The sequence below is a fragment of the Taurulus bubalis genome (assembly GCF_910589615.1).
Source record: "Taurulus bubalis genome assembly, chromosome: 10".
NCBI lineage: Eukaryota > Metazoa > Chordata > Actinopteri > Perciformes > Cottidae > Taurulus > Taurulus bubalis.
In genome coordinates, this window is record NC_136598.1 from 10,885,040 (window position 1) to 10,909,682 (window position 24,643).

At 40.9% G+C, this 24,643-nt stretch overlaps 1 protein-coding gene across 1 annotated transcript in view; it reads left to right on the plus strand.

The window, feature by feature from the left end:
• The window catches only part of nectin1b (nectin cell adhesion molecule 1b), a gene marked incomplete at both ends in the record, with an annotated part of 146,630 nt that overhangs the window by 117,054 nt on the left and 4,933 nt on the right, over window positions 1–24,643 (plus strand). Inside the window, 2 exons of the mRNA XM_079225165.1 lie at window positions 4,939–5,032; window positions 10,357–10,458. Of these exons, the coding sequence (XP_079081291.1) occupies window positions 4,939–5,032; window positions 10,357–10,458 (196 nt within the window). The remainder of the gene's footprint in view (window positions 1–4,938; window positions 5,033–10,356; window positions 10,459–24,643) is intronic.

Sequence of the window (24,643 nt, forward strand, 5' to 3'; positions counted from 1 at the left end):
TGAGTCACTCACTATGGACGTGCTGTACCGGGTGTGAATTTGAATCATCCACTGTTGTTGTTTATGAGTAAAATGGAGCCTGTACAGAATGTTATACATGCAGTGCAATTGTCTAGAACAATCACCTTGATTTCTATGTTCTTTTGTATAGCCGTGTATGTAATCTAGCATCAATGCCTGAGGTGTTGGAAAAGGTTTGGAAACTGGCCGTGTGTGTGATTGTAAAGTTAAATGTTCTAAAAAGCAAAAACCCTTCCTCCAGCAAGAGAAATAATTTTTGATAAACTTGTCAAAGAACAAAAACAGAAGTCATTTTGTTTTATTCTTGTTTTGTTCTTTCTTCTCTTGTGAGAAAAGAAAAAAAAGGAAAAAGCTGAGTTCGGCGGGGTAATTGTTGTCCGCCTTTTCAGAAGATCGGAGCGAGACAAAGCATGAAAGTAATTGCCTCCTAAAGATCAAATCACATTTATCCCGTCTTGCAATTAAAAGTATCATTAGCATTTAAATTGCCAAATAAGATTGTGATCAACAGAAATCAATGAGAGCACAGAGGATCAGCTCAAACACTTCACATTGTTTTCCATGAGCCCGGCTGTGGTCATACGGCGTCTTTTTTTAATCCAAACGCTTCTGGGGATGCGACACTTCACTTTCTTTCACATGCGGCGGATGGCAAGAATGTTTTTTCCCACTGTCGCAACGCGGAGCATCTCGACTCACGATTATCCGCAGCTCTAAAACCGCATCGTTGTTCCAGAGGCTCCTAATAGAAAGGTCACTTTTCTTGTGAGTGCATTGTAAAAGTAATTTCCTTTGCTGTAAATCTTCCCTCACAGATTACTCTTCTCAGTTTAAGGATTAGTTATGTTTTCGCCGCGCTATCCCCCTTCAAATCTCCTTTTAAGCTGCCCTGAGCCTTTTGTGGCCAACAGAGCGAGGAGGAGCGAGGTCTTCAAGGTGGATGTCTGAGTAAGAAACAGTGCAAACTTGAATGTAGCTTATGGTTCCCTGCCCCAGTGCTCACTGCGCTCCCCACAGGCCTGTGGTGCTTGTCAGCTTTCATTAATGTCTGTGCCTCACGAAGCCAACACCCACATGCGGCCTGCATCGCGCTCAGCTCCGAGGAAGCCTGCGTGCAATCGCACAGCCGAGATGCTGAGATGTGCATCACCGTGCTGCATCTGACTAATGACGGTTCGAGCAAACAGAGTGCATGCTGCAGAATTAGTTTGAGCTGTAATGCATGGGGGCAACGATAAGGGGGGGTACGCTCAGAAAGGCTGCATATATTAATCAACACCATTCACGAGATGGCATATAAAAAATATATCTTATTTAGCTCGAAAGCAAGTTTTGGATGGGAAAGGAGTCGTTTAATTATTTAGCCAGAGTGAAGAAAAATGCATTCACCTGCGAAGAAAACGTTCCCTGAGTGACTCCTCAGATGACACTGTGAAGCAAAAGCTTCACAGTGAATTATTCAAACAATAAAAATTGCTCAAATTTCAATCCAGCTCCATTTGGTTTGACACGTGCGTTTGAGTGTATTCTTGATACCTGGATTCTCAAATTGCAGCCACGGACTGTTTGTCAGAAGTAGTAACCATGATATCACACACTGGTTTGTGGACTATGGTTTGAAACCTCAACCTCTGCATTTTGGCCACCATCTTGTTTTTTTGCAACCAGAAATGACTCGAGAGGGTGAAGTAACGTCAAAGTATTTGAAGTTATTTGGGAAATCAAAAATGTTACAATTAACTTTCATGACCTGAAAACACACTATGAAAGACCTCCCACGTAGTCTTCACTTTACAGACCGGTAGGTTGCTTCTTGAACGTAGCTCCAAATGCTACATGCTAGTTCTCTGCTAGGTCTGAGCACGAAGTGTGCTCACACTGGAGAAGTGGCAAAACAAGCACATATGTATATCTGTATATGCCTACTAAAGTTGAGTAATTGTTCAGTACTGTGTGAATGGAAATTTATTTTACCACAATGCACTGAACAGAAAGTGTAGGAGAAAAAAAATAGAAAAAAATAGGACTGCAATGTTCTGACAGTTTCAGGAACATCTTGACATACAACAAATGTCATAATATTTTGGTACAAACTGCCTCGGGTCTGCTTTTCATAGTTTTATCTATCAGTTATAATTATCACCTACTTTTCTGCTGAGATCTGACAATGTGGTGACAAAACTGAAACATGTAATATCAGATGGGGCAAGAAACACAAGCAGACAGACAATCACAGAGGGTTTGAGAAAACTGTGAGGAAGAGGAGCTGTCCTGTCCGGTCCACACATTTATCACAGTTTATAGACGTCCTGGCTCACAGACAGCACACACAATATTCCGGGTGATTCCACTTCCAGCACTGCCTCCTAATCAAGTGGTTTGGATAATCTGGCTAATTAGTTGGCTTTAAAAAAAAAAAAAAAAGAAGTCTGGTAACCCGACCAATTGTTTCCTTGACACAATGTACTTTTGTTAGCAGATCTCAGCAGTTACTTTGAGGAGCTCATCAGTGTCAAAACTCAGCTGCTAAAAATAAGAAAACCCATGCTTAGTTGGAATAAACTGCAATCATCCTTTTAGATGCAATCAGCTCAAATATGTCAGCATGTCATATTTACATGAAAGAAATAAATGAACACAATGTGTCGATCGAGTTGCAGGATCCAGAAAACAAAAACATAAAGTATTAAATCTTGAAGCATTTCGCGTTCCCTTTTTTCCAATAGCTTTTCTTCACTTGTTATTTCCTGCAAGTGACGGACACTACATTAATGTCCCGCCTCCTATTAGAAACCATGTGTTGATGAGTAGTCTGGAGTATTGGAGGAATCGCAACTCAGCTTGAGTAGCTGAACACACACATAGTGTGTTTGTCTTGGCACAGCTCGGCCCATTCTGTATGTTTGTGCGCACGGCACAGACGGAGCTTCATTAAACACCGATGACACTTTTCGCTCTGTTTTAGTGCCAGTGTGTCAAGTGATGGCATGTGCACTGACGGTCTCCCGAGGCCGCTGTTTGTGCGTAACCATATTCCAAAGGGAGCCCAGTTGAGTCAAGAGAGGGAGCCGCGACGGGGAGGAAGTGGTTGTTGCTGGTGGCCGTCATGAGACGAGGGAGTTCCTTCATGTTTGGTCAGATTTATTAAACCCACTCTGCATACGGGACCCCAAACAAACAGGCTATTTGAACAGGCTCTTTTGCATAATGTGCACTGAAATGCAATCATCGGGGGGGTCCCGCGGGATCAAATGTAAGTTGCAAAATGTTGTGAGATCTGAATGCAAATGTTGCATCAGATATAAACACAGCACGATGAGTAATTCCAGCAAGAAGATGTGGCACACTGTATGAAATCTCAGATAATGCTGCATTTCTTTTTAATAAAATTGCAATTAGGGCGGTGCATGATGTGCACATCAGCTTTTTGTTTCAGCTGATTGAAGAAATGTCATGACTCGGTGACTCAGAGTACACACAGGGCATGCAGAGGGTGAACATTGCATTTCCTTTAGTGCATTTCTTGAAAGCAGATGATCTTGTCGGCTGTCACACCTTTTTTTTCTTCCTTTTTCGTTCTCATCTGTATCAAAATCCAGTCAATCAAAAGCAACAGGTTACAATACTATATAATGAGCATGTCGCTGTTCCACAAGACTCGCAATTATCTGTCTCGGGAAAAAATGGATGCCTCTCCTCGGAAAAGATTCGGCGAGGGAAGAGCTTTCTGCAGACGAGGGAAGGGTGCTGCGTGCTGCCTCGGTGCTGCAGGCAGGCTGAAGAGGGTGCCACATGAATCTGGCAGTGGCACGGCAGCCCTGTCTGGAGACAAGGTGATATGGACCGGAAATAATGAGCGTGAAAAAGAGAGTTAAGGGGTGCACTCATGCACAAATTTTCTGCACATTAAAACGCCGGCTTGGCCTTGCGGAAAGGTCATGTTATTCAATAAGGACGTGAACCAGTGCGAATGGCGGGCGGGGAGGAGCCGGAGATAATGCGTGTAGGTACACAGCTCAGTATCTGTGCTCCACTTCATTATCTTTGATCACTCCTGATATCGTGTCAGAGCGGGACAGATGACATCTGACTGCCAGCGTGTCTGAGGGAAGGGCTTTCCTTTGTAGCGATTTCCGTAGCAACAATCTCTCCGCTTCCTTGTCGGAAATAATTATCCGTTTCAACATCAAAGCGTTTCAATCATGGCTGTCCATCCTGCTCACAATTAAGTTTCCCTTTTTATTACCACGGGTCGGGGGGGCCTCTATCGCAACGTCATTGTCGATTTGAAGGAAAAGGGTTCATACTTGCCCTGTTAATGTCTGCCAGCGAACGAGTTCAGGTGTGTGGTTGTCGAGGCTTTGATCTTCCCCAGGTGTGTCAGCAGAAAGGGTGGGGTGAGCGCCTCAGGGGCGGAGGGGAGGTTAGAGGGTGTGTCAGTGCCAGAGATCCAGGGGAAGGTGGGGAGCAAGGAGCCGCCTGCTGAGCTCCCTGAGTCGCAGCACCGGGGGACGACGTGTCAAACAAACAGTCTCTTCACAGCGGGCAGGGTGTTTGTCCGAGCGGCGCTCTAGATGAGGCTCGATCCACCCTGAGGGACTTGACTCACACATGCCCTTCTCCCTGCCCCCCTATACTCCCTCCACCCCCATCTCCTCACCTCAGTGTCCAATTACAGCCCACTCTCATTAGCACAGTGTCTCTCCAGCGAGAGCCTTTGAAAGGGCAGGGGGGAAAGGCTGCTGCCGCCGCAACAAAGCCGCCAACACGAGATCTATCAAAATCCGAGGAGAGAGTGGAAAAAGGCAAGTGCAGGCAGGACTTCTCATTATAGAGTGCTGTGGAAGGTGAGGGACGAAAGGAGTGGCGATCCCTGTCTGTGCTGAGTGTCATGTTATCTTTTCACTCTCTTAACAGGACCGACCTTCCACCCGCCCACAAGCCGGCCCCGCCTCCGCCCAAAAAGAAGAACAGCGACATGAAGGGACACTTGACATCCGATGACATCCAGGTAAGACTTCCTCCTCCTCTTCTTCCTCCTCCTCTTCCTCCTCCACCTCCTCCTCCTTGTATATTATTTGTGTCCCCTCTGGCTGATCTGACACAAAGTCTGAGAACTTTTTTCTCTTTCAAATCTCAGCCACATTTTTTGACAGAAACGTTGCCAATTCAAACATAATCAATCAATATAGATATAGAGATGGATAGATAACAAAATACAATATATCACGTTAGTGGTCGAAAGGTATTTATGGGAATCTAGTGAAATGTCAGTTGTCATGACTCTAGGAGGCTTTTTTTTCATATGTTGTACAGTATTTCTCATCTCACAAAGCTGGCGATTGTCACAGAGTTCCTTGAACAATTCTGGTTTCATGCAGTTCAATTAGCTCAGTGCTCCAATATCTAAATATAAGAAGGCCCCCTTGTCTGAGAGAAGCCAGTTACATGTAATGTAATTACTCAACTAACAGTAATTAATTTCCCTCTTGATAAGCAAAGTAATGGTAAGTGGGTCATCTTTGACACATAAATACTGACCTCACACTGCAGAATGAATATAATATGTAATAAGTACCTTGGTGTTTGTTCTGCATTGGACACCGTGTGCCGGTGGCAGTATTTCAGTCGGCCCCGTGGTTATTGCTTATGCAGCATATGTCTGATAGGAGACATTATCACTTCACGCACTATATTGTTAATTCATTCTATTGTACTTTGCCCGTATTGGATGAATAGTATAGCATATTAAGTACCACTCAAGTCTGATAAACAGCTTCATTTCACAGCAGTGTTTGTTTTTATTAATCCCTGAGATGTGTATACTGAATTTGAATGTGCAGTCTTATTATTAGTCAGAGACAAACTGAAACGTCAACACCGGCCGGATTAGTGAGCTGAATCTACTCATATAACTGTTTTCTCAGATCACTGATCCGGGACAAAACACTCGCCACCACCGCAAAGACCCGTGTTCAATCCCCTGCAGTGCTTTGATGCACAGACATGCAGAGGATGAGGCAATCACATGAACAATGTGCCCGTTACGTCCGCCTGCTGAAGTTCATTCCTGGGGGGTTAAGTGAAGCAGGCAACACTGTCGCCATGTCCCCAAGTCCATATCGTACGCACGTCCATATAAAGTCGCAGTTTAATTCCCTTTGCATGGCGGGCATATTAAATAATTCCCTGTTACACTCAAGTAGATTTCTCCTACACTACAAAAAAGAAAACTAATAAATATTACTTTTCTATAATCTACAGAATGTATATGTTGCATGGGACTGAGTATGAGTTCATACCACCATACTATTTAGTGTGCCATAAAAGGTTATATTGTGTCCCAATACATAGTGTGTCAAATGCAGTATGCCAAAATTACCAGGATGTGCTTCTGCCTCCAGTCGCATTTTGCAGAAGCCAGCGTGCTTTTCTGGCTATCCTGAGTTAAGGCCGTGCGGCGAAAGTGCAGCTTAACCTGACGCACGCATCGTGAATTGGGTCAAGAAATATTCCCAAGCCCCTCTCACTAAGTTTGAAACATCACTTCGCTGGTTGAACCAACTCTGGCTCCGGGTCTGTGCGATCAACCGATTTTATGGAACCGTATTATTTTTTCAAGCTTGCATGAGAATTTAAATAGAATCAGTGCCATGTAAATGATTTTCCAGGTGTTGTATCAACTTCTCAGTGTGCTTGCTGTAGTTCTTTCCACATCACAAACACACATGACAACACGCATAGGTCCGCAGAGGCCGTCAGACCTTTAATCAAAGAAATAATTGACGATTCCAAATTCGGGAGATAAAGGTGGGGAAAAGTTTTTATGGCCACGTTGACCACTGTGTATCGGCGCTGCCAAGCTTTTATATCCAACTTTATGAGACTCTTTATAGCTCCAAGGTCAAACACCTGGACATCTGCACAGACAAGGTAATGAAGAGAGGGGAGAGTTATGTGCTCCCCTCCCTGCACGGGTCCTGCAGAGGAATACGTGGTGATTAGTGGACAGATGAGGCTGTAATAGACACTTTACAGGATTTAATGTGTTCAATTTTATGGCTGTAGTTGCTTTAAAAGAAGCTGCACGCTCAGCAAGCTAGCATCCGTAAAGAAATAAAAGTAAGCAAAAGAAAGGGGTATAACAGCAGGTTCGCAACACGATGGGTAATGCGCGCATGAATGCACAATGATCACTGATGCATAAACAATACCCATTGCTGTTACACAAGGGGGCATGTGCACAGCAAAATATTACCCGACCAAAATCCTTTTTAAGATCTCAAGCTTTCAGGTTTCTCACTGTCTGTGGCTGTAATTCATTCTGCACAGCAGGTCGTGACACAGCAACGGCTGCACCTTCAGCATTCATTCGACATCAGTTGTTGAGGGATAATCTGAGCGACGTCTTTGACTCACAGACCATGAATTGCCTTCACTTTCGCCCCTTTAGCTGCACGAGTTCCTGCCCCCAAAAACATGTCAATCATGTCGATGAGCTGCTTCTTTCAAAAACACAAATTTGCTATAATATCACTGTTCTATTTATTGTCCGCGATGTTCTTGAGCTCCGTCGGGAAATAATTTGCTCCACTTCATTTTCACCAAAAGTTACCTGACCTGTTTTGATCCATCTCTCAAGAGAGTAGCTTTATCTTTCATAATAAATCGTTATCATAATGTATGTATAATAACTTATTTAGCTGTTTAAGATAAAGAAATAGCAATAGATAATTTATGAACTCAATATTCGTCTCTTCCTGTTCTTTGTGTGTGTTATTGCTCAGTCCAAAACACCCCGAACAGCAATGAAAACCCAATTTTGGGAGAGAGAAAAAGTTTGGATTACCAATAAAGAGCCTCACAGACACACAGGTAATGAGTAATGCAGTATATCCTATTCTTGAAATTGGACCCTGAGAAAGTTGGATATCACAGCTTTATTTCAGGATGGGTTGCTATGGTGACCAGGCTGGCCTGGAGAAATTGGCAGTGTCGTGGTTTTATCATTGCCCAATGCACAGAGCTAAAAACCGGCAGCACAGCCAAAGTATCAACATCTGCGCTCGCTCCATCACAACAGTCGGTGTGCGTAGCCGTGAGGTGGACTCGGGGAGCCAAACACACACGACGGACATCCAGGAAGCCGATGTCTTTATGTCTCGAAACGCTCCCCCCAGCTAATTGCAGGAGTTCTGGTGCTCAGCTTTTTTGATGTACAGTGTAATTAACGTAAAAGCCCAACCTAGTGCATAATGACTGAAATTCTTGCTATTTCTGAATTTTAGAAAAATGGGTATCAAACAGCATTAGACAGCCTTTTGAGCTGTCAAATTCAACAGTGCAGAGGTGCGGTGAGGAAATGCATTGTTCAACACCTATTATATGAATCTCACATTTATCGCGTTGATAACTTACTTGATCTGGACAACGTGGATTTCCCTTATTCACCTTTATTTCCTTTCATTGTGCAATGCCGCAGCGCTGGCACATGTTTTAATAAAGGTTTTTTTTTGTGTTAATTTGCCTCTTAAAAATTAATTAATTCCTTCATGGCATGAATAGTCTCTCGGACTTTTTAAGGCACTTCTCTGTCAGCGGCATCACATTTTGCTTTGTGATTATGACAATTTGGAGCATGCCGCACGGAACATTTTAAAACGGTAACTTGTTGAAGGAAAACTATGTAGGAGCACTTTGCCGCCCTCCCTGCTCGATACGTTGCTCCCATTATGCTGCAGAAAACCTCACATCTGCATCTTGATTTTCAGAGTGAGATCCCTAGATGTATGGGTTCAATGCTGAACTGTAAAAAAAACAACATTCTTTTAAAAAAGGCAGCTGTCAAGTCTTTTTTTTCATTTATAAACTCCTATCAACAATGTAGGAATAATATCTTTAGCTGCTGGATAAAGAGACATTTATATGACACAAATATACAATTACCCCTTTATTATGACATTATGTCAAATAGTCCATTAGATAGTGTGTCAACATGATCTTGTCGTGTATTATATTACTATCTTTAAACATTATCCTCTGCAAATCTGATGTTGACTTTGGGTGTAATTTTTGCTTTGAAGCGTAATCTTTTTCAAGATGAAAAAAAAAAATATTTAGACCTCCTGTTTTCCGTAATTGATATTTAAAAACATTTTGATTGAACTAGTAGCGTATATATATTTTATAAGCATATCACTTAGTTTTGTACAGAGAGCACATAGCATACATTTGACACATGAAAGAGTATTTTTAAATGTGAAGCTATCTACAGTCCAGTTTTAAAATCCTCAAACAGCAGATATTCCTCTGGAATATGACAAAGCCGAGGCACAGTTGCAGAAAAGCTTAATTCAAAGGCGTCTTTGCTGGTGGATAAGTCCCAATTCCAACATTTCAGTTCAGACGCATCAAACCACTGAAGGAAACCTGCTAACTTAACTGAGGTTTCACATCAAGACCGGGCGTCCAGTTTGTTATTGCAGTTCACATTTTTATCTTTTGGTTTCCCTGTAAAAAATAAAGATATTAATTAACAAATACTACTACTAAAAGGTGGTTTCAAGGAGCTTTGTCCATATGTTGACAACCTGTGTTTGCCATGCTGTAATTAATCTGCAGCGTATCTGTTCTGTAATCACATGTCACCTTCATGTGTGAATTGAATTCCCTGCGTGTCTTTCCCTCGGCCGCTGTGCAGCACAGCGAGCTCCTGGAGCCTCACAATTCTGCCCCACTATTTCAGAAGTTTGCATCATACCTTTTGTATGATATCGAAGCGATTACTTTGACAAAATAACTTTTGATGCTCTTGTAAAGTTCAGCGGAGCGCCTTAAGTTCAAACTGATGTCAACTTCCTTGTTCCTTGTCAGATTTTACATCTCGTTTCTGCTCATTACCGGTGGAAAAACAAATGTGAGCAAATAATATTCTGCTGCTGGATTGTTGTAGCTCTGAAGTAAATTGTGTAAAGGTGGTTGTTTTCAGCGATGGGCTCATAGAGAAAGAAGCAAAGTCCCGCCCCTTCCGGTTCACATCCGTGGGACCTTATTTGTGAATGAATATGTACGGTAGTCTATGGCGAAAGACAAATAATGTTTAGATCCCATTTGAATTGTCTTTTAAATCAACAAACATCACATGTGTAATTCATGGAACAGGACATTTGTCTTTGGCTATTGATAAGATAAGTTGTCATGGGGGACAAAACAGGGGCGGGACTTTGCCTCCCTATAGCAAATTGAACCTTACTGAGGATTGTGAAGCAGCCGCAGCATGAACGTTGACCTGCCTGCTTTGTGGATGTCTTGCTGAGCTCTCTGTGTTTCCCATAGGTGGTTCACCTCGACAAGGACGAGGAAATGCAGAAGCTTCCTCTTCAGCCTCCTTATTACGACATGGCGCCCTCCGAGTCCACCCCCTTCACTGATAAGCTGGTGAGTAGAGATGCCACGGGTGGGTTCAAAGGATCTTCTCCATGAAGGGGTCACCTACAGCCGCCGCCCCGCGGGCCAGTGGTAATTACCGGTGAAAGGGCGTGCTCTCTGTGCCATTATGCTTAGAGGTGTTTTAAGAAATTGATTTGCAAATGCAACGCTGTCATGCTTCCCGAATGCCGCTGAGGATCTCTCACATAGCTGCTTGTCTGCTGTTGCTGACCAGTAAACCCAGTGGGTGCTTTGACTAAGCTCATGTCATCATTTTTATCAGCACTCACCTTCTAAACCTGGGCCAGTCGACATTCTCTCTCTCTCTCTCTCTCTCTCTCTCTCTCTCTCTCTCTCTCTGTATGTGTGGACTATTTTTAATGTTCTGACCCTAAAACTCATTGCCTGCTCTGGTCTTCCGTCTCGCCTCCTCCACCTCTAATCCCTCGTAATGACTTGTGTGTTTGCATGGCAACCGTGCGCCGATAAATTGCAGTGTGATGCTCGACGGTATATAATTGCACTGTGAGTGTTAATTGTTGACTGTGAAGTGTTCACTGTGTTGTTTCAGACAACTCTGCTAACAGTGGTTAGCCTCCCTCAGTGGCACAGATGCTTGAGTTTTTTTGTTTGGGGTGTCTTTGTGTGCCTTGGCCTGAGACTTGGCTTTGAGTTAAAGAAAATACAACTGTTTCACACTTTTGGACAATGTTTTGTGCACTTACAGAAAAAAAAAATCATCCCTCCGGCTTGCTGTAGATGCCGCATCGAACAGTATAAAACCTGCATTGCATAGGCAAGAAGTGTCACGTCACCTTTAACAAACTTACACCTGCTACCAAAGGTAATGTGTGGAAACGGATGACAATACCGTGGGTGTTAACCTGGACAGTGTTGGGGTAGTTACTCAGAAAAAGTAACGAGTTACACGTTACTTCTGAAAATTGTAACTAGATTACTTTACTAGTTACTGCATTTGAAAAGTAACTTCACTACTAGTTACTTTACTTTCCATTTTTTTAAGCAAATGTTCAAATTAACTGCAAAGATACATGGACAAACATCATGGCCCTTTCATCACTTTATTTTCATTTTTCAATAATAATTTCTTATTATTAATTAATATAATTTCCAATAATAATAATCTCGCGAGTCACCCGACACTTCCTGCATGAACAATCTACCGCAAACGTCGGGTTACGAGCCGCTACTATCTTCGGTCAGAATCCCTGTTAGCTCCCCGCTGTAGCCAGCTGGGGCTCCTGCTAGCGCTCCGTCACTTCCCCGCTAGCTCTCCGTTAATTTCCGCTAGCTCCCCGAAAACCACCGAAGGTAGCGGGACCAGGCTCGACACCCGACTTGGGCAGAGGGGTCGCGGGCAGTAGCAACAGCAGCGCTAGCTAGCAGCTTGTTGCTATTGTTCATGCAGGAAGTGTCGTGTGACTCGCGCGCCACTAAAAGATAACTTTTCGGACTGGTAAAAATGGCTTGAGTAACGCAGGAAAGCGCGTTCCTGAGGTCTAGTAAAGTAGTGTAGTTACCAATATTTTGAGTGTAATGCGTTACTTTACTTCGTTACCTATAATAGTAATATCGTTACTGTAATCCATTACTTTGTAACTCGTTACCCCCAACACTGAACCTGGACAGCCTTTTGCAATCAACACCATGCACCTCAGAATACACTGTACAGTCTCTGGGCCAGTTTCATGAAATCAACTCATCTGTTACTAGACAGTTGGTGTAATTAGATACATGTGCTGGTTTATAGTTAAATCAACTTAGAATTTCTAAATTACACTTTTAAAAACACAAGTCCCAGTCTTCCAGTGTTTTGTCCTATTGTCAGCATATATCATGAAAATATATATATAAAAATATATATATTTAAAAAAAACAATTACAGTTTTGTTTGTGTTCCTCTGAGTCATTGTTGTCCAAGAGCTAGCTAGCATCATCCTGCTGCCATGAATACTCACTTAAAATATATATCCCCCAACAAATGTCCTCTATTTCCTATAACTACAGTGTTTTTAACAGACCTGTGGTTCTGAAAAGTGAAGCCAATACAGAAGTGCCTTTAACTTGCATTCTTTCTAATAGCCATCAGTGGGCAACTCCTCTGGTTGCAACAAGACAACTGATCGTAAAGAAGTCAATGCGACAATGACCCTATTTTTCACTTGATTTATTAAGTCTTCATCAACACAGCATGATCCTTTAGTAAATTATGGTTCAATTTAGAATAAAATATAAAGCATTTTATGCAGAACTCAAGGTTTAAACATTGTAGTCCACAAACCAATGGGTGACATCCCTGTGTCCATTTCCTAGATATGGTATATGGATTTTTATATAGTTGTGACCGACATGAAATATTTACTGTATGTCTTTAATAACCAATCAGCTTGGAACTGACATCCAAACCAACACATTGTTGGTTTTGGTCTTTTAATGGGATTAGTTGACGATAAGAAAATAACCACCATCCTTCTCCTTTTAAGTTTAACAGATTCATGATCTTAAGTTATGTCAGTTTTACATATGAACAAGCGATCAGAGGAGGAAACAAACTGTTTAGTCAATTTAACTTACAAAGCTGTTCAGGTTTTTAAGTTGAATTCAATGGCTTTTGTTTTAGTATCTGATTGACATTACAGTGAATGGTGTGTTTCATATATTTCTGAAATGCTGCTTGGTCCGTTGAATAACTGGCTTAAAGCAAATTGCTGTCTGGTGTGCTTAGTAAAAGTGTCTTTTCTTCAAGAAATTGGTGCACACAACTTCAGTTAAATGTCCTCTTAAACATCCCCCGACTTCACCTTGATTAACAAAAGGCTCTGTGTTTTCCTATATTTACCTGTCAGCCAAGCTTTTTAACATTTATGGTGTGCTTTTTAAATTACTTATCTTGTCTCAAAACAAATTTTGCAGGGATAACTCAATTACTATCAAGGTTTTCCCCCTGACGAATTGATTTGTATTTTCTGTGTAGTTATTCAAGGATATTAAACTATCATCTTCAATCCAATACTCAAAGGAGCTGGATGTTAAATTCAGATAATTCTTTGACGCAGAGAAAAACATTTTATTTCTTAGATTTATTTCTTATCTCTGATAACATTCCACTTAAACTGAAGTTTAGGGCTGCTCTTAAGATGAGCAGGGTATCAGTGAGGTTTTCAAAACACTATTTGTGAGAGACATGCATTGACTGTTGAGTGTTACTAATGATGATTCTCTAGGGGCAAAGCACTATCTGCCAATTTTGAATTGCGATGTGGCTGTAATTTTCCCCCTGATTGCACTCTGGTCATGACAAATATTCCAGATATTTAAATAGCACGCGAGTGCAGGATGTGAGTGGTGTGGAAATATGCGACGATGGAGAGATTGCACAGTAGATTGGAATTATTAATGTTAAATTCTGTAAAATCTGCAGTCATTTCTTTGTAATTCTTTCTCGGATGGAAATAAGGTACACTGTTGTAATGGGGGGGACAGGTATCATCCCATTGCATTTCCCCCCTCACAACCCTCACTATCCTTCCTGAATCCTGATGTTGTTTACGTAGATACAGGACAGCTGACATCTCTGCTCTGCATTTGCTTCGTCACATAACTCCCTCTCTTTGACTCCATTAATTTCATTACCAGGAACAAGCAGACAGACTAAAAGGAGAGACACTACCATTTGATCCAATCATTGACTTTCTCATACAGTCATTTTTACTGTCAGAAAATCAAGAAAAAAAAACACAGCAAAGTAGACCCTAGAGTGCTACCCCTCAAACTATGTCTGTTATCTTTTGATTCCTGTCATCGTTCATCCGTAATTCTACTTTTTCGCGAATACAAACATCAGTGCAGGATGACTCCCATTTGTCCTGCTGTGTGCTGAAAGAAGCACTCTGTCTTGCTTTTCATTGTTGATAGGGCAGTCCATCATTGTGTGAGCATCCATTTCAACATGATGAAACAATGGTATTCATAACAAATAAACATTAGTTCTCTGACTAAAAAAAATTATTACTTGTAAAGCTGTAATGTACTAGATGTTACCACACAGGGGCGTCGTTAGGCCCGTTTTAGGCTGAAGCACCCCTAAAACGTGCTTCAGCCCCCCCAAATAATTTGGCTTGAAAAAAAATATACATATATTGTTTCTCACATGGACAAGTTATTTATAACTCTAAAATGCTACGTGTGTGTGTGTGTGTGTGTGTGTGTGTGTGTGTGTGTGTGTGTGTGTGTGTGTGTGTGTGTGTGTGTGTGTGTGTGTGTGCGTGCGTGCGTTCTGGTTTGTACGTTTTCTCCCTCTTCAAATTACAATCCAATAGCCTATCATCATACTTAACAATAGGGCACTAGGACCTTGGGGAGGCTGCTGCGCTGGCTTTCTCACTCTGCCAAGTAACATCTCTCATCAACGACAGCAGGACTTTACATGGGAGTTTAGCTCCAAATAAACTATACCAAGCAGTTTAGCTCACAGTAAACTATACCAAGCAGTACCATTATACAATATTTATCATTCGATAACTAAGATGTATTTGAAATGTGTTTTTTTTTTAATGTTTTTTCTTCTATTGAATGGTATATTTGACACTGAACTAGTTCATCTTTATCTCAGCGATAGTGTTCAAATGAGCATAACATATAACTGGTTTGTAAAAACTAGTTTATCCGTCTTTCCTTTACAAGCAGGAAAAGTATTTCTCTCTCGTTATTTGAGAAAAGTTCATATTTGTGTTCACAATGACCCTGAAATTCTGTCTCTTCTGTTATGATATACTGAATGAATGCAAGCAAAACTACAGAGCAAAATCACACTCTTTCTGATTGAACCAATCTATGAACTGTCTGAAACAATGGATATCCGCGGCCCCAAATGGGCCCCAAAAATAATTGCTCTCCTAGAGCTGCCGCTAATGCATGGGCAGTCGTGAAGGTCACAAGGGTGCATGCATGCAGGGATAAACCCAATAGCGACAGTTTTTTGGCATCAACACTGTAATCTCTCCCGTCTGTCAATTATGTTCTTTTAAAAAAAATGTTTTAAACACGTTTTGTATGCATATAGGCATGTCAGTGGGTGTCTAAATGCATCATCATTTTTAGATTTGTATTGACCCAGTGTCTTTGAGTCTACTTTCTAGAGCAGAAGATACCCATCTGAGAAGTATTTTTGGAATTGGATAAACAGCGCTGAAAACTGTCATTGTCATTTATTGACTACCCCATTAAGATAATTTACTCAATCATCCACTTGGACAATTGCTTATTGAGTCAATCTGTCGCTCAATCATCTGTGTTTGTTCACATTGGTCCGATGCTGGTTCAGTGAAGGTCTTTGCCTGTGTTTACATGCACGCTGATATTCCAGTTGTTTAAGCTTGTGGCTTTGTGTAAATATCTCCATCTGCAGCACAATAACTGTGGTTACAGCCATAATCAGTGAATTCATGCACTGATCAGAACCAGTGGTGTATAGTAACGAAGTAGAAATACTTTGTTACCGTACTTAAGTAGTTTTTGGGGATATCTGTACTCTACTATTTATATTTCTGTTGACTTTTACTTTTACGTCACTACATTTTGCAAAGAAAACTGGTACTTTTACTCCGGTACATTTCCCCTGAAACCTTTGTTACTCGCTACAATCAAATCTATCTTTAGAAAAAAAAACACATCGGGGACTGTGGTGGAACACAGACTCCACGAAGCAGGTTTTGCGAATCACAATATTATGCATTTGCCCTACATCCTCTAGTCCAGCGCTCCCAAACCTTTATGCGCCACGGACCGGTTACGTGAAGACAATATTTTCAAGGATCGGGTTCCATCTCGGGGAGACGGGAGCGGCGACACCCGACGTGTGTTCGCTATGTCCAGTCTACTGACACTACTCCTAACAAAACCGGTATGTCCAGTCTACTGGTAACGTCTTGACATGTGTCAAGAGGTTCCGTCTGCGGTTACCACAGACGGATGTATCCGGTCATTTTTCACAATAAAACATCTTTCCGGCCTTGATTTTTTTAATTTTAATTTTTCATTCATTCTTTCTGCGTTGCCTGGTACCAAGGGACCCACGGACCAGTGCCGGGCAGAATAAGCATACTTACCTCACTGTTACAACTCCTTCATAGTGTCATATTGCTTTTTGGAGAATTATGATGATAAGTTCATAGTAGATGCAAAAATATACTTCTGTACAATATATTTTGTTGAACATTTTTGCTCCTGGATGGATCACAGCCAACCCAATTATTTCATCAACACAACTCCTGGTCCTCGGTCACGGTGGCTCACCACACTTAAAAGAATAAACTTCATAATTCCCAAAATTCGGACCTTTTGCTTTTTTATTAACAGCATTTACTTGTACTTTTACTTTCAATACTTAAGTACATTTTATATCAGAAAATACTTTTGATATTTAAGTACAGAAAATATCAGATACTTTAAGACTTTTACTCAAGTAGTATTTTAATATGTGACTTTTACTTTTACTGGAGTCATTTTTCAGTAATATATGTTTACTTTTACTCAATTATGGCTTTTGGGTACTTTATACACCACTGATCAGAACACAAAATGACGTGATTATAGTTATAGTTTTTTCTGAAGGATTGTGTGGACATGCATTGACCAGAATCCAACCATTAGAGTTAAAAACCATGCTCATTGTGTGTTTAGTTTAGTTTGACTACAGTCGGTTTTAATGTCCGTGGACTCCAAGCATTGCATTATTTCTGACAAATGCTCACATAAGCATCAGAATCACAAAAACAGATCTGAAATAAACACATTGTTACTGAAGAGAAACAACTTTCTGTTACACATGCGAACACTTGAACGGTTTTCTGGAACTCCTATCAATTTGTGCATGTAAACAAAGTCTGAGTCCTTCCTCATCTCTAACCTTTTTATTTATGGTCTTGTATTAATTTCTGTATGACTGTTTTCTGTCTGACATCTCCATCTGTTTGTCGGATTGTCACATTAAATCTTAATCTGACATTTTATTTATGTATTCCATGCTTTCACATTTGCTTTCCTCTTTTAACAATACTGCTCACAAGCTCTCTCTCGCTCTCAGTCAGTCTGTCAATCAGTCTTTCTCTCTCTCTCTCTCTCTTTCTCTCTCATGTTTTTGGCTGCCTCACTCTTCACACACCTTTCGCCTCTCTTGTCTCCAGAACTCTGGCCACAAGGACTGCGATGTCCAGTATGCGGAGCTGGATACTGCAGCTTTGGCCTCTACTCCCAGCCCACGAAGCTCTGCTCACACTGGGGACCTTGTCGAGTATGCAACCATCCAGCCTAGCTCACACTAGCGCATGCCATTATAGGCCTTTCCCCTCAGACTTTGGCCTCAAGGTACACAGACTGATGCACCCCTTCCCTTCGTCCATCCCCTTTCTCACACGCACTGTCCTCCCTTCATATTCTTCACATGGTTCCCTTGTCTCCCCTCTTGAGTCTCAGCCGTCTTTTGATTTCCCGCTGCTGCTCTGCAGAGAGCTTGATTGAGGCGGAGGTATTTTCAGGACTTTACAACCTAGACTCAATGATACCTAAATCAAGCCTGCCCATTACTGCGAGCCATAGATGTGCTTTAGTATTTTCAGAAAATGTCATGTAAAACACTGTATCATCTTCTCTTCTTTCATTCTTTGCATGCTTTAATCCTGTTCATACAGAAATCTGCCGAGATAGTGTGAACATTTCCTACTAATGTCAATGATTGGGCCCATTTAGCTGCATGAGTCTTTTGCATGAGCATCCTAGAGGCATGCGCCCTCCGTGCAGTCGCATTTATAGACAGTGCTTCTGGATGTTCAAGATGTATGTTATGCTGCTTCTTAACAGCAATGGCGGTGCATAATATTGAAGGTATATCATGTAAAATATTTCTTTCCCCTGATCAGTCACAAACAAAATGTTTTTCTCAAGTGATTATGCCACACTTGACAACCTTGATTGGTGCAAAAGCGGGGCAAAGCAGAGCCCTTATCTACAAGACGCTGCTCTGATGTCTCATGTGAAGGAGAGCATTCCTTCCATCAAACACTAACACAGTCCCCTGCACCACTTGAACTCATCATTAGAGACATACAGGAAAGTGAGATGCAATAAGGCTTAAATCGTCATGTTACTACTGCTTGGAGTGGTTTCTATGGCAATGCGTAAGGCAGGTGATTCTACAGGCATTCAGGAGGCCTTCTTGAAACGATTGCTGAGACATGTGGGGGCGCACTGCAAAGTGTGTGTTATTGTAATACTGAAGCGACAATTTTCTTCTCATTTAGAAACAATTTCCTCCCAAGGTGTACGTGTAGGTGTAATGGACATTACTGTTCACAAAGCCTTAAAAAGTCAAACCCATATACATTATTGCCCACAAAGCCTTAGAGTCAAATCCATATCTGGATTGAGTTGTTTGTGTTTTTAAAAAGCAGAGAGTGGGATTCAATGTCATGTATATAGAAAAGACAGAAAAACACATTATTGTCTTTTGCCATCTTGAACTGCAGCTCCGGAAGATACTGTCTGAATGTTGACCAGCTTTGTGGCCAGAAATCACAGGATGCAATATCAGTCGCTTTACACTACAAAGACAAAGAGCCTGGTTGCCAGGAGACAGTTTGCATCCTTCTGAGTTTTAATTATTTGCTTTGTGATGATTGCTCGACCCATTGTGGCAACAATGATAAATTAGCTATTCCTCAATGTACCATTATAGACTTATACGTAACAGTGAGTTCAATTAAGAATAATTTGACATGCACGGTAGACAATTATGACATTTGTTGTTGTCAAGCTTCTCTTTCCGTTAATTGACACCTAAACAAACGCTACAGAAGTGATCGGGGAGTGACGGCAACAAACTTTCCCGACGACCCTGTCATGTGAAAATGATGTTTACATATTTATTTTCCCAATCAATGTCTGGTAAAACAAAGAAAAGACAAAAAAGATATGCTACATTTTTGTGCACCAGCAGTTGGGAGGTCCATGCGGATAGCAGGCGTAAAAGGTTCTGCATTAAGGTGCAAGATACGAGATTTGGAGCTTCTCGGTTGCCTCTTACAGCTCTCAACATGAATAAGGCGAACCGGCAGCTAGAACAGGGGTGGGCAATTCATTTTCCCAAGAGGCCACAAGAGACATTGTGGCCGTTGTGGAGGGCCGAACCAATAGGCTGAACTTAATTCAATTAACTCAATATTAATGTTATTACTTTATTAAAAAAAGTGTACATTATATGATTTTGAGTTGCTACTGGTAAGAATACATGTTACAATAAGGCTATGAAAATATGTTGCTTCTTGAGTACAGAAACTGCATAACAATACGTGCTTTCACGTCAGTCTCCAAGTCGTCAAGTTGGCAACACTGCCTGTTGGCGAGGCTGCGTAAGCTCACGCGCGCACATACATAAATCGCCTTTAAAGTAAAAACAGTGCCGTTGTATTGCATTTATGACGTGCATCTTATTTATTTATTTTTCATTTTTTATTGACCTCACACGGGCCGGACTGGGAGAGCCTGCGGGCCGGGTGTGGCCCGCAGGCCGTAAAATGCACAGGTCTGAGCTAGAACCTAACAGTGCTCACAGTGCTTCCGCTACTACACTGTCGGACGTTATCAGCTGTAACCATACCCCAAAAACATGTGCGACCGGCCCGACATTTATATCCACTATATCTTGACATTGTAAATAATTTATGTTCAGAATGTTAAATACAACACTTTTAACAGTGCCTCTATACGATATTCCACTAGCTGCTAACTGTGCAAACAGCGTGAACCAAACAAGAGCAACAGTGCTGACGAAGCTAGAAATGTTTACCTGAAGAGGAACCAGAGGGCGGGCATTACACCTCTGCGATAACGCCTTGGGTGGGGATGCCGTTATCAATGGCAACTAGCCGTATGAGCACAGCGCAGAGCGGTGGCCATTAGCTTGCCAGCGTGGCACACAAACAGGAGACTGACGTGCACTAACATGCACGCCGGTCCAGCAACATTAACTAAGCACAGAGAAGCTTGGCATTTTGGTTGAGGGCTAACAAAGTAAATCTGTCAAGTCTTAAGCGTCAAGTCACTGTTTATCTTTCCGTTACCATATCCAAGTGCTGCTAGTAGCTAAATATAGGCATTCAAAATGCATCATCCTTATTTGCAAAGAAACTGCAGGGAAAACAAAATACATCAATTAATAACAAATCCTCGTTTGTAGAAAACGCTTTCCATAGAAACACTTAAGTGTTGTCTAAATGAGACAGGGTTGCTCCCCGCAAGCATACACCCCGCACAGGTTCAAGATTCAAGTATTTGCCATGTGCCCAACAATATCAGAGAAGCAGTTGTCGGGCCCCCCTCCGACAAGGCTATTAAATATATATATATATATATATATATATATATATATATATATATATATATATATATATATAAAGACTTGAGTATAAAAGAAAATCTAATGACATGAAATAATATATATTTGCAGTCCACAGGTGTACAGTGATTGAAGAGTTTGTGCTTGTGTAATTTGGAGTCTTCTGGGTGAAGACAGGCCAGGAAAAGCTACATGGGAAGCAGGAAGCAGCCACTTCAGCTGAAGTATAGTAGCAAATACATGCAGCACTGCAGCACATCATGAGAAGCATTTGCCTGAATAAGTTTGCAGACTTTTATTATGCATTTTCAACAATAACTTTATCGAAATAATAAAATCACCGAGATATCAACATGGAAAAGACTTAACGTTGTCTTTTTTTAGAGCCTGGGCTGGATTATAATGTTTATAGATTTAGGCTTCCCTATTAGTCAATAGAACTATTCAGCATTGTGACTAATGAACAGCATCGTACTATTTGTTAAGCTAATGTGTTCTACCGTTGGCACGCGGTAGTATTGCCAATTGAAAACTAGCAGTTGGTGATGAACAAGATTGGTGGAAGGTTGTAGGTAATGAGTTTAACCCAGAAGTGTTTTTTATCATAAGGATATTCTTTAATAGAGCTTATATTGATATATATAATCTCCTTAAGAAAGGAGTTGTAATTGTTTTAATGTGGCTTTGCCCACCACCTCTATGGATTATATAAGGTTGTTAATGGCACAAGAATAATGTTGTTCTGGCACAAGAATATACCAAAAAATGGCAATGATATCCTGATTCCGCCATGCAAATTAGCAGGTTGAACTAGTAATGTATACATAGCTCTAATACAAAACCATGTGCATACAGTCCATATTAACATTCCAGACTTATCTTTGGTATTACATCTTTGGCAGCTGCAAGTGGAAGGAAGCTCCTTAAACTCTCTTAAAAATATCCACACTAAATCATAATTTATTCTGGCTTTGGTTCTTTAAAAAAGATCACATTAGAATACTTTCAATTTTCAGGAATCAAGGGTAAAAGTAGACTTGATCTTTAGAGCCTTGTTTCAAAATATCGTAATGTTTTCAGGATCTCTTTGAAAAAAGTGGTAATAGTGAATTAGAACAAGAGATATTATTTACATTTACGGGTAGTTTGTAAACCTATTGCAAATATATTAAACGTTTTTGGGATTGAATAGTGATGAAATACTGACATAATGATGATGTCTTTCAACAAGCATGCAAAACATTAGCTCATACAGTGCATGTGTAAATCTACATTTTTAAAAAGAAAAATATTCTTCAATATTTCTATACCGCAAATACAATTTTTTTTTTTATTTCAAGACAGGATGAAAGGAATGTTTTAAATCTGAAAACATGTCCATCCACAGTTCTGAGACAAACGAAAGGATACTGATTGGTGGTCACATTGTGTTCAGTCCACACCTCTGTGGTTGATGGCATACTGTCGCAGTCCTCTGGGGAATTGCCTGTTGACATTCCTGGTTTGTTATAAGCCATTAAACCGCGCCTTGACTGGCTGCAGTCATGAGGTTACACCATTCAATAAAATCTGTGTTTGATGAGCCAAAGACTGAACTTAGTTCATATCCGGTGAGAAAATCCTCATATTCTTTGAGAAGAGTAAAGGCTCTTAAGTTCACCTTTGGCCAGTGACTTAAATCTAGCGACTGTTAATCACAGCCTGATTGCATTTTCCTCTCATCCGTTTGCTTTGACAGAGTTATTACATCATCAGATATGAAAACTTATTTGGGCCGTACTTCGCCCAAGGTTATGTTATCTACTCAACATATACTGCTGCTTAAAAATTATTTCAAGGTGAGGCAGATTTCATTTAGATTAAACACCATTTTTAAATGTATGCATTTGAGAATGTTCTTCTTGTCTTCTTTTGCTTCACATTTGTACAAAGGTCGAAATAAATCCCAAAGCTATTATTTCAGTGGAGAGGAGGAAGTCTGACCTGACAGAAGGTGAAACAGTGGCAAGACCGACCTAGAACCAGTTCTGTAAAGGGTTGCTGAGCTTCGATGTTGGGCCTTGACTCACATCTTGACCTGATTTTTGATGTATACACCTTGGCCGCTCACATATCAGCAACAGGGAGCCACAGATGTTGCGTTAAGGATAAAACAACTTCTCCAGATCACACAAAGTGCAAGCACATGTAGCATTTGGTTGCGTTTGCTCTTTGAATAATTGTTGAATCTTCACAGAATGATTTTGAAGCCGTCGTCTTCTCTGTTCTCGCTGTGTAAGCAGCTGGGCGAGCTGAATGGACGTGCTGAAGCATGTCTTGTCTCGTGTTTGATTCCTTGGCAGAGTAAACACCATGACTGAAGACAGACAAGCTAGCAGAATGGTATCAAAGGGAAGACCTTTCTCTTTTCACATTTGCACCTTTTTCATTTCCGGTTACCTTTTTTGTTTATTGTGTGGACTTGGGAAGAACACAAGATGCCGTCTTCTTTCATGGTTTTTAAGATGTTTTTGAGCAGACAGACATGAGCACGTGAGGAAAAGCCACAAAAGCAGACAGACTGGGATATCCATTAATTTGCAAAACAGTATGCTCTGCTCCCCAAATGGAAATGAATTCACATTATCCCTGGATGAAAATAGGATCATATTAAAACCAAATGACGGTTGTTTTTTTATTCAGTTTTATTGTTTACGATACTTTAGTTCCCTTTTTGACCAATCTGTTGTTGATTATCGAGAAACACTGGATCAATGTTGATCAATGGTTAAAGATACTTTGCAACAGTCTTAGATGAAGAACAAGTGGATTTACAAAGACGCATGACCCAGTCACTCAATAATTTTGAATATTTATCAAGCTAAAAGTTAGCAACAACAGTGATGTTCAGACACCACAGAACATAACATGTTCACAACAAAAAGCCCCCTTCAGCTAAAAACATACATTTTGTGTAGATTTAAGAGAAGAAATGCAATGACGGTTTCTTCTATGATATAATAATGGAAGGGTGAGAACTTAACATAAAAAAACAGAGTCAATCTATCGTCAGTTTTTATTTTTATTTTTAGAATGGTAATGCAATGAATGTTACATTATCACACATGAACGGCTGATGCTGTGCGAGGTCCATCAAGTAAAGTACAAGGTGGACAATAGTAGTGGACTTACAATAAATTGTGACAATTTTTAAAGACACCAGGTACAGGGACACAATCTCAGCTCATAGCATCCTGTAAAGAGAAAGCTCCAGATGTTGCTGAACATCTCCGCAGACATTGCATCTGCGGAGATGTTCAAAAGAAATAATTAGCGTGAGAGCTTTTGAGTTAACAGTCGATACTCTCAATGAACTTCTGTTGTCACTTGAGCAGCGGCCACAAGTCAGTGTGTCTGCTGAGACACTGCTTAAGGTTTTTCTCTGAACAGGGGGCTCAATCACTCGCTACTCTTCAGGGCTTTTGGCTTTTCACTTTGCACGCCGTAGAAGTCTGCAGATAGTCCATTACTCTGAATCATCGAAATCCTTGGCCCGCTGCCCAGAGTTTGATATTGAAACTTTGGAAATGCTTAGAAACAGAAGTAGACACATTCAGCTTGTATTCTGCTAGATCACCCTAAGGCCACAGAGTCTGCAGTCATGAAGAAAATGTATTGATTAACAAAACTTAGTGTCAAATGCTGTTACCAAGCAGACAAGCATTTGGGGGCATCTGATTTGAATGAAATGAATAAAAGCAGATTTTGTACAATATGCCAAACAATGCAAATAACAAACAGACT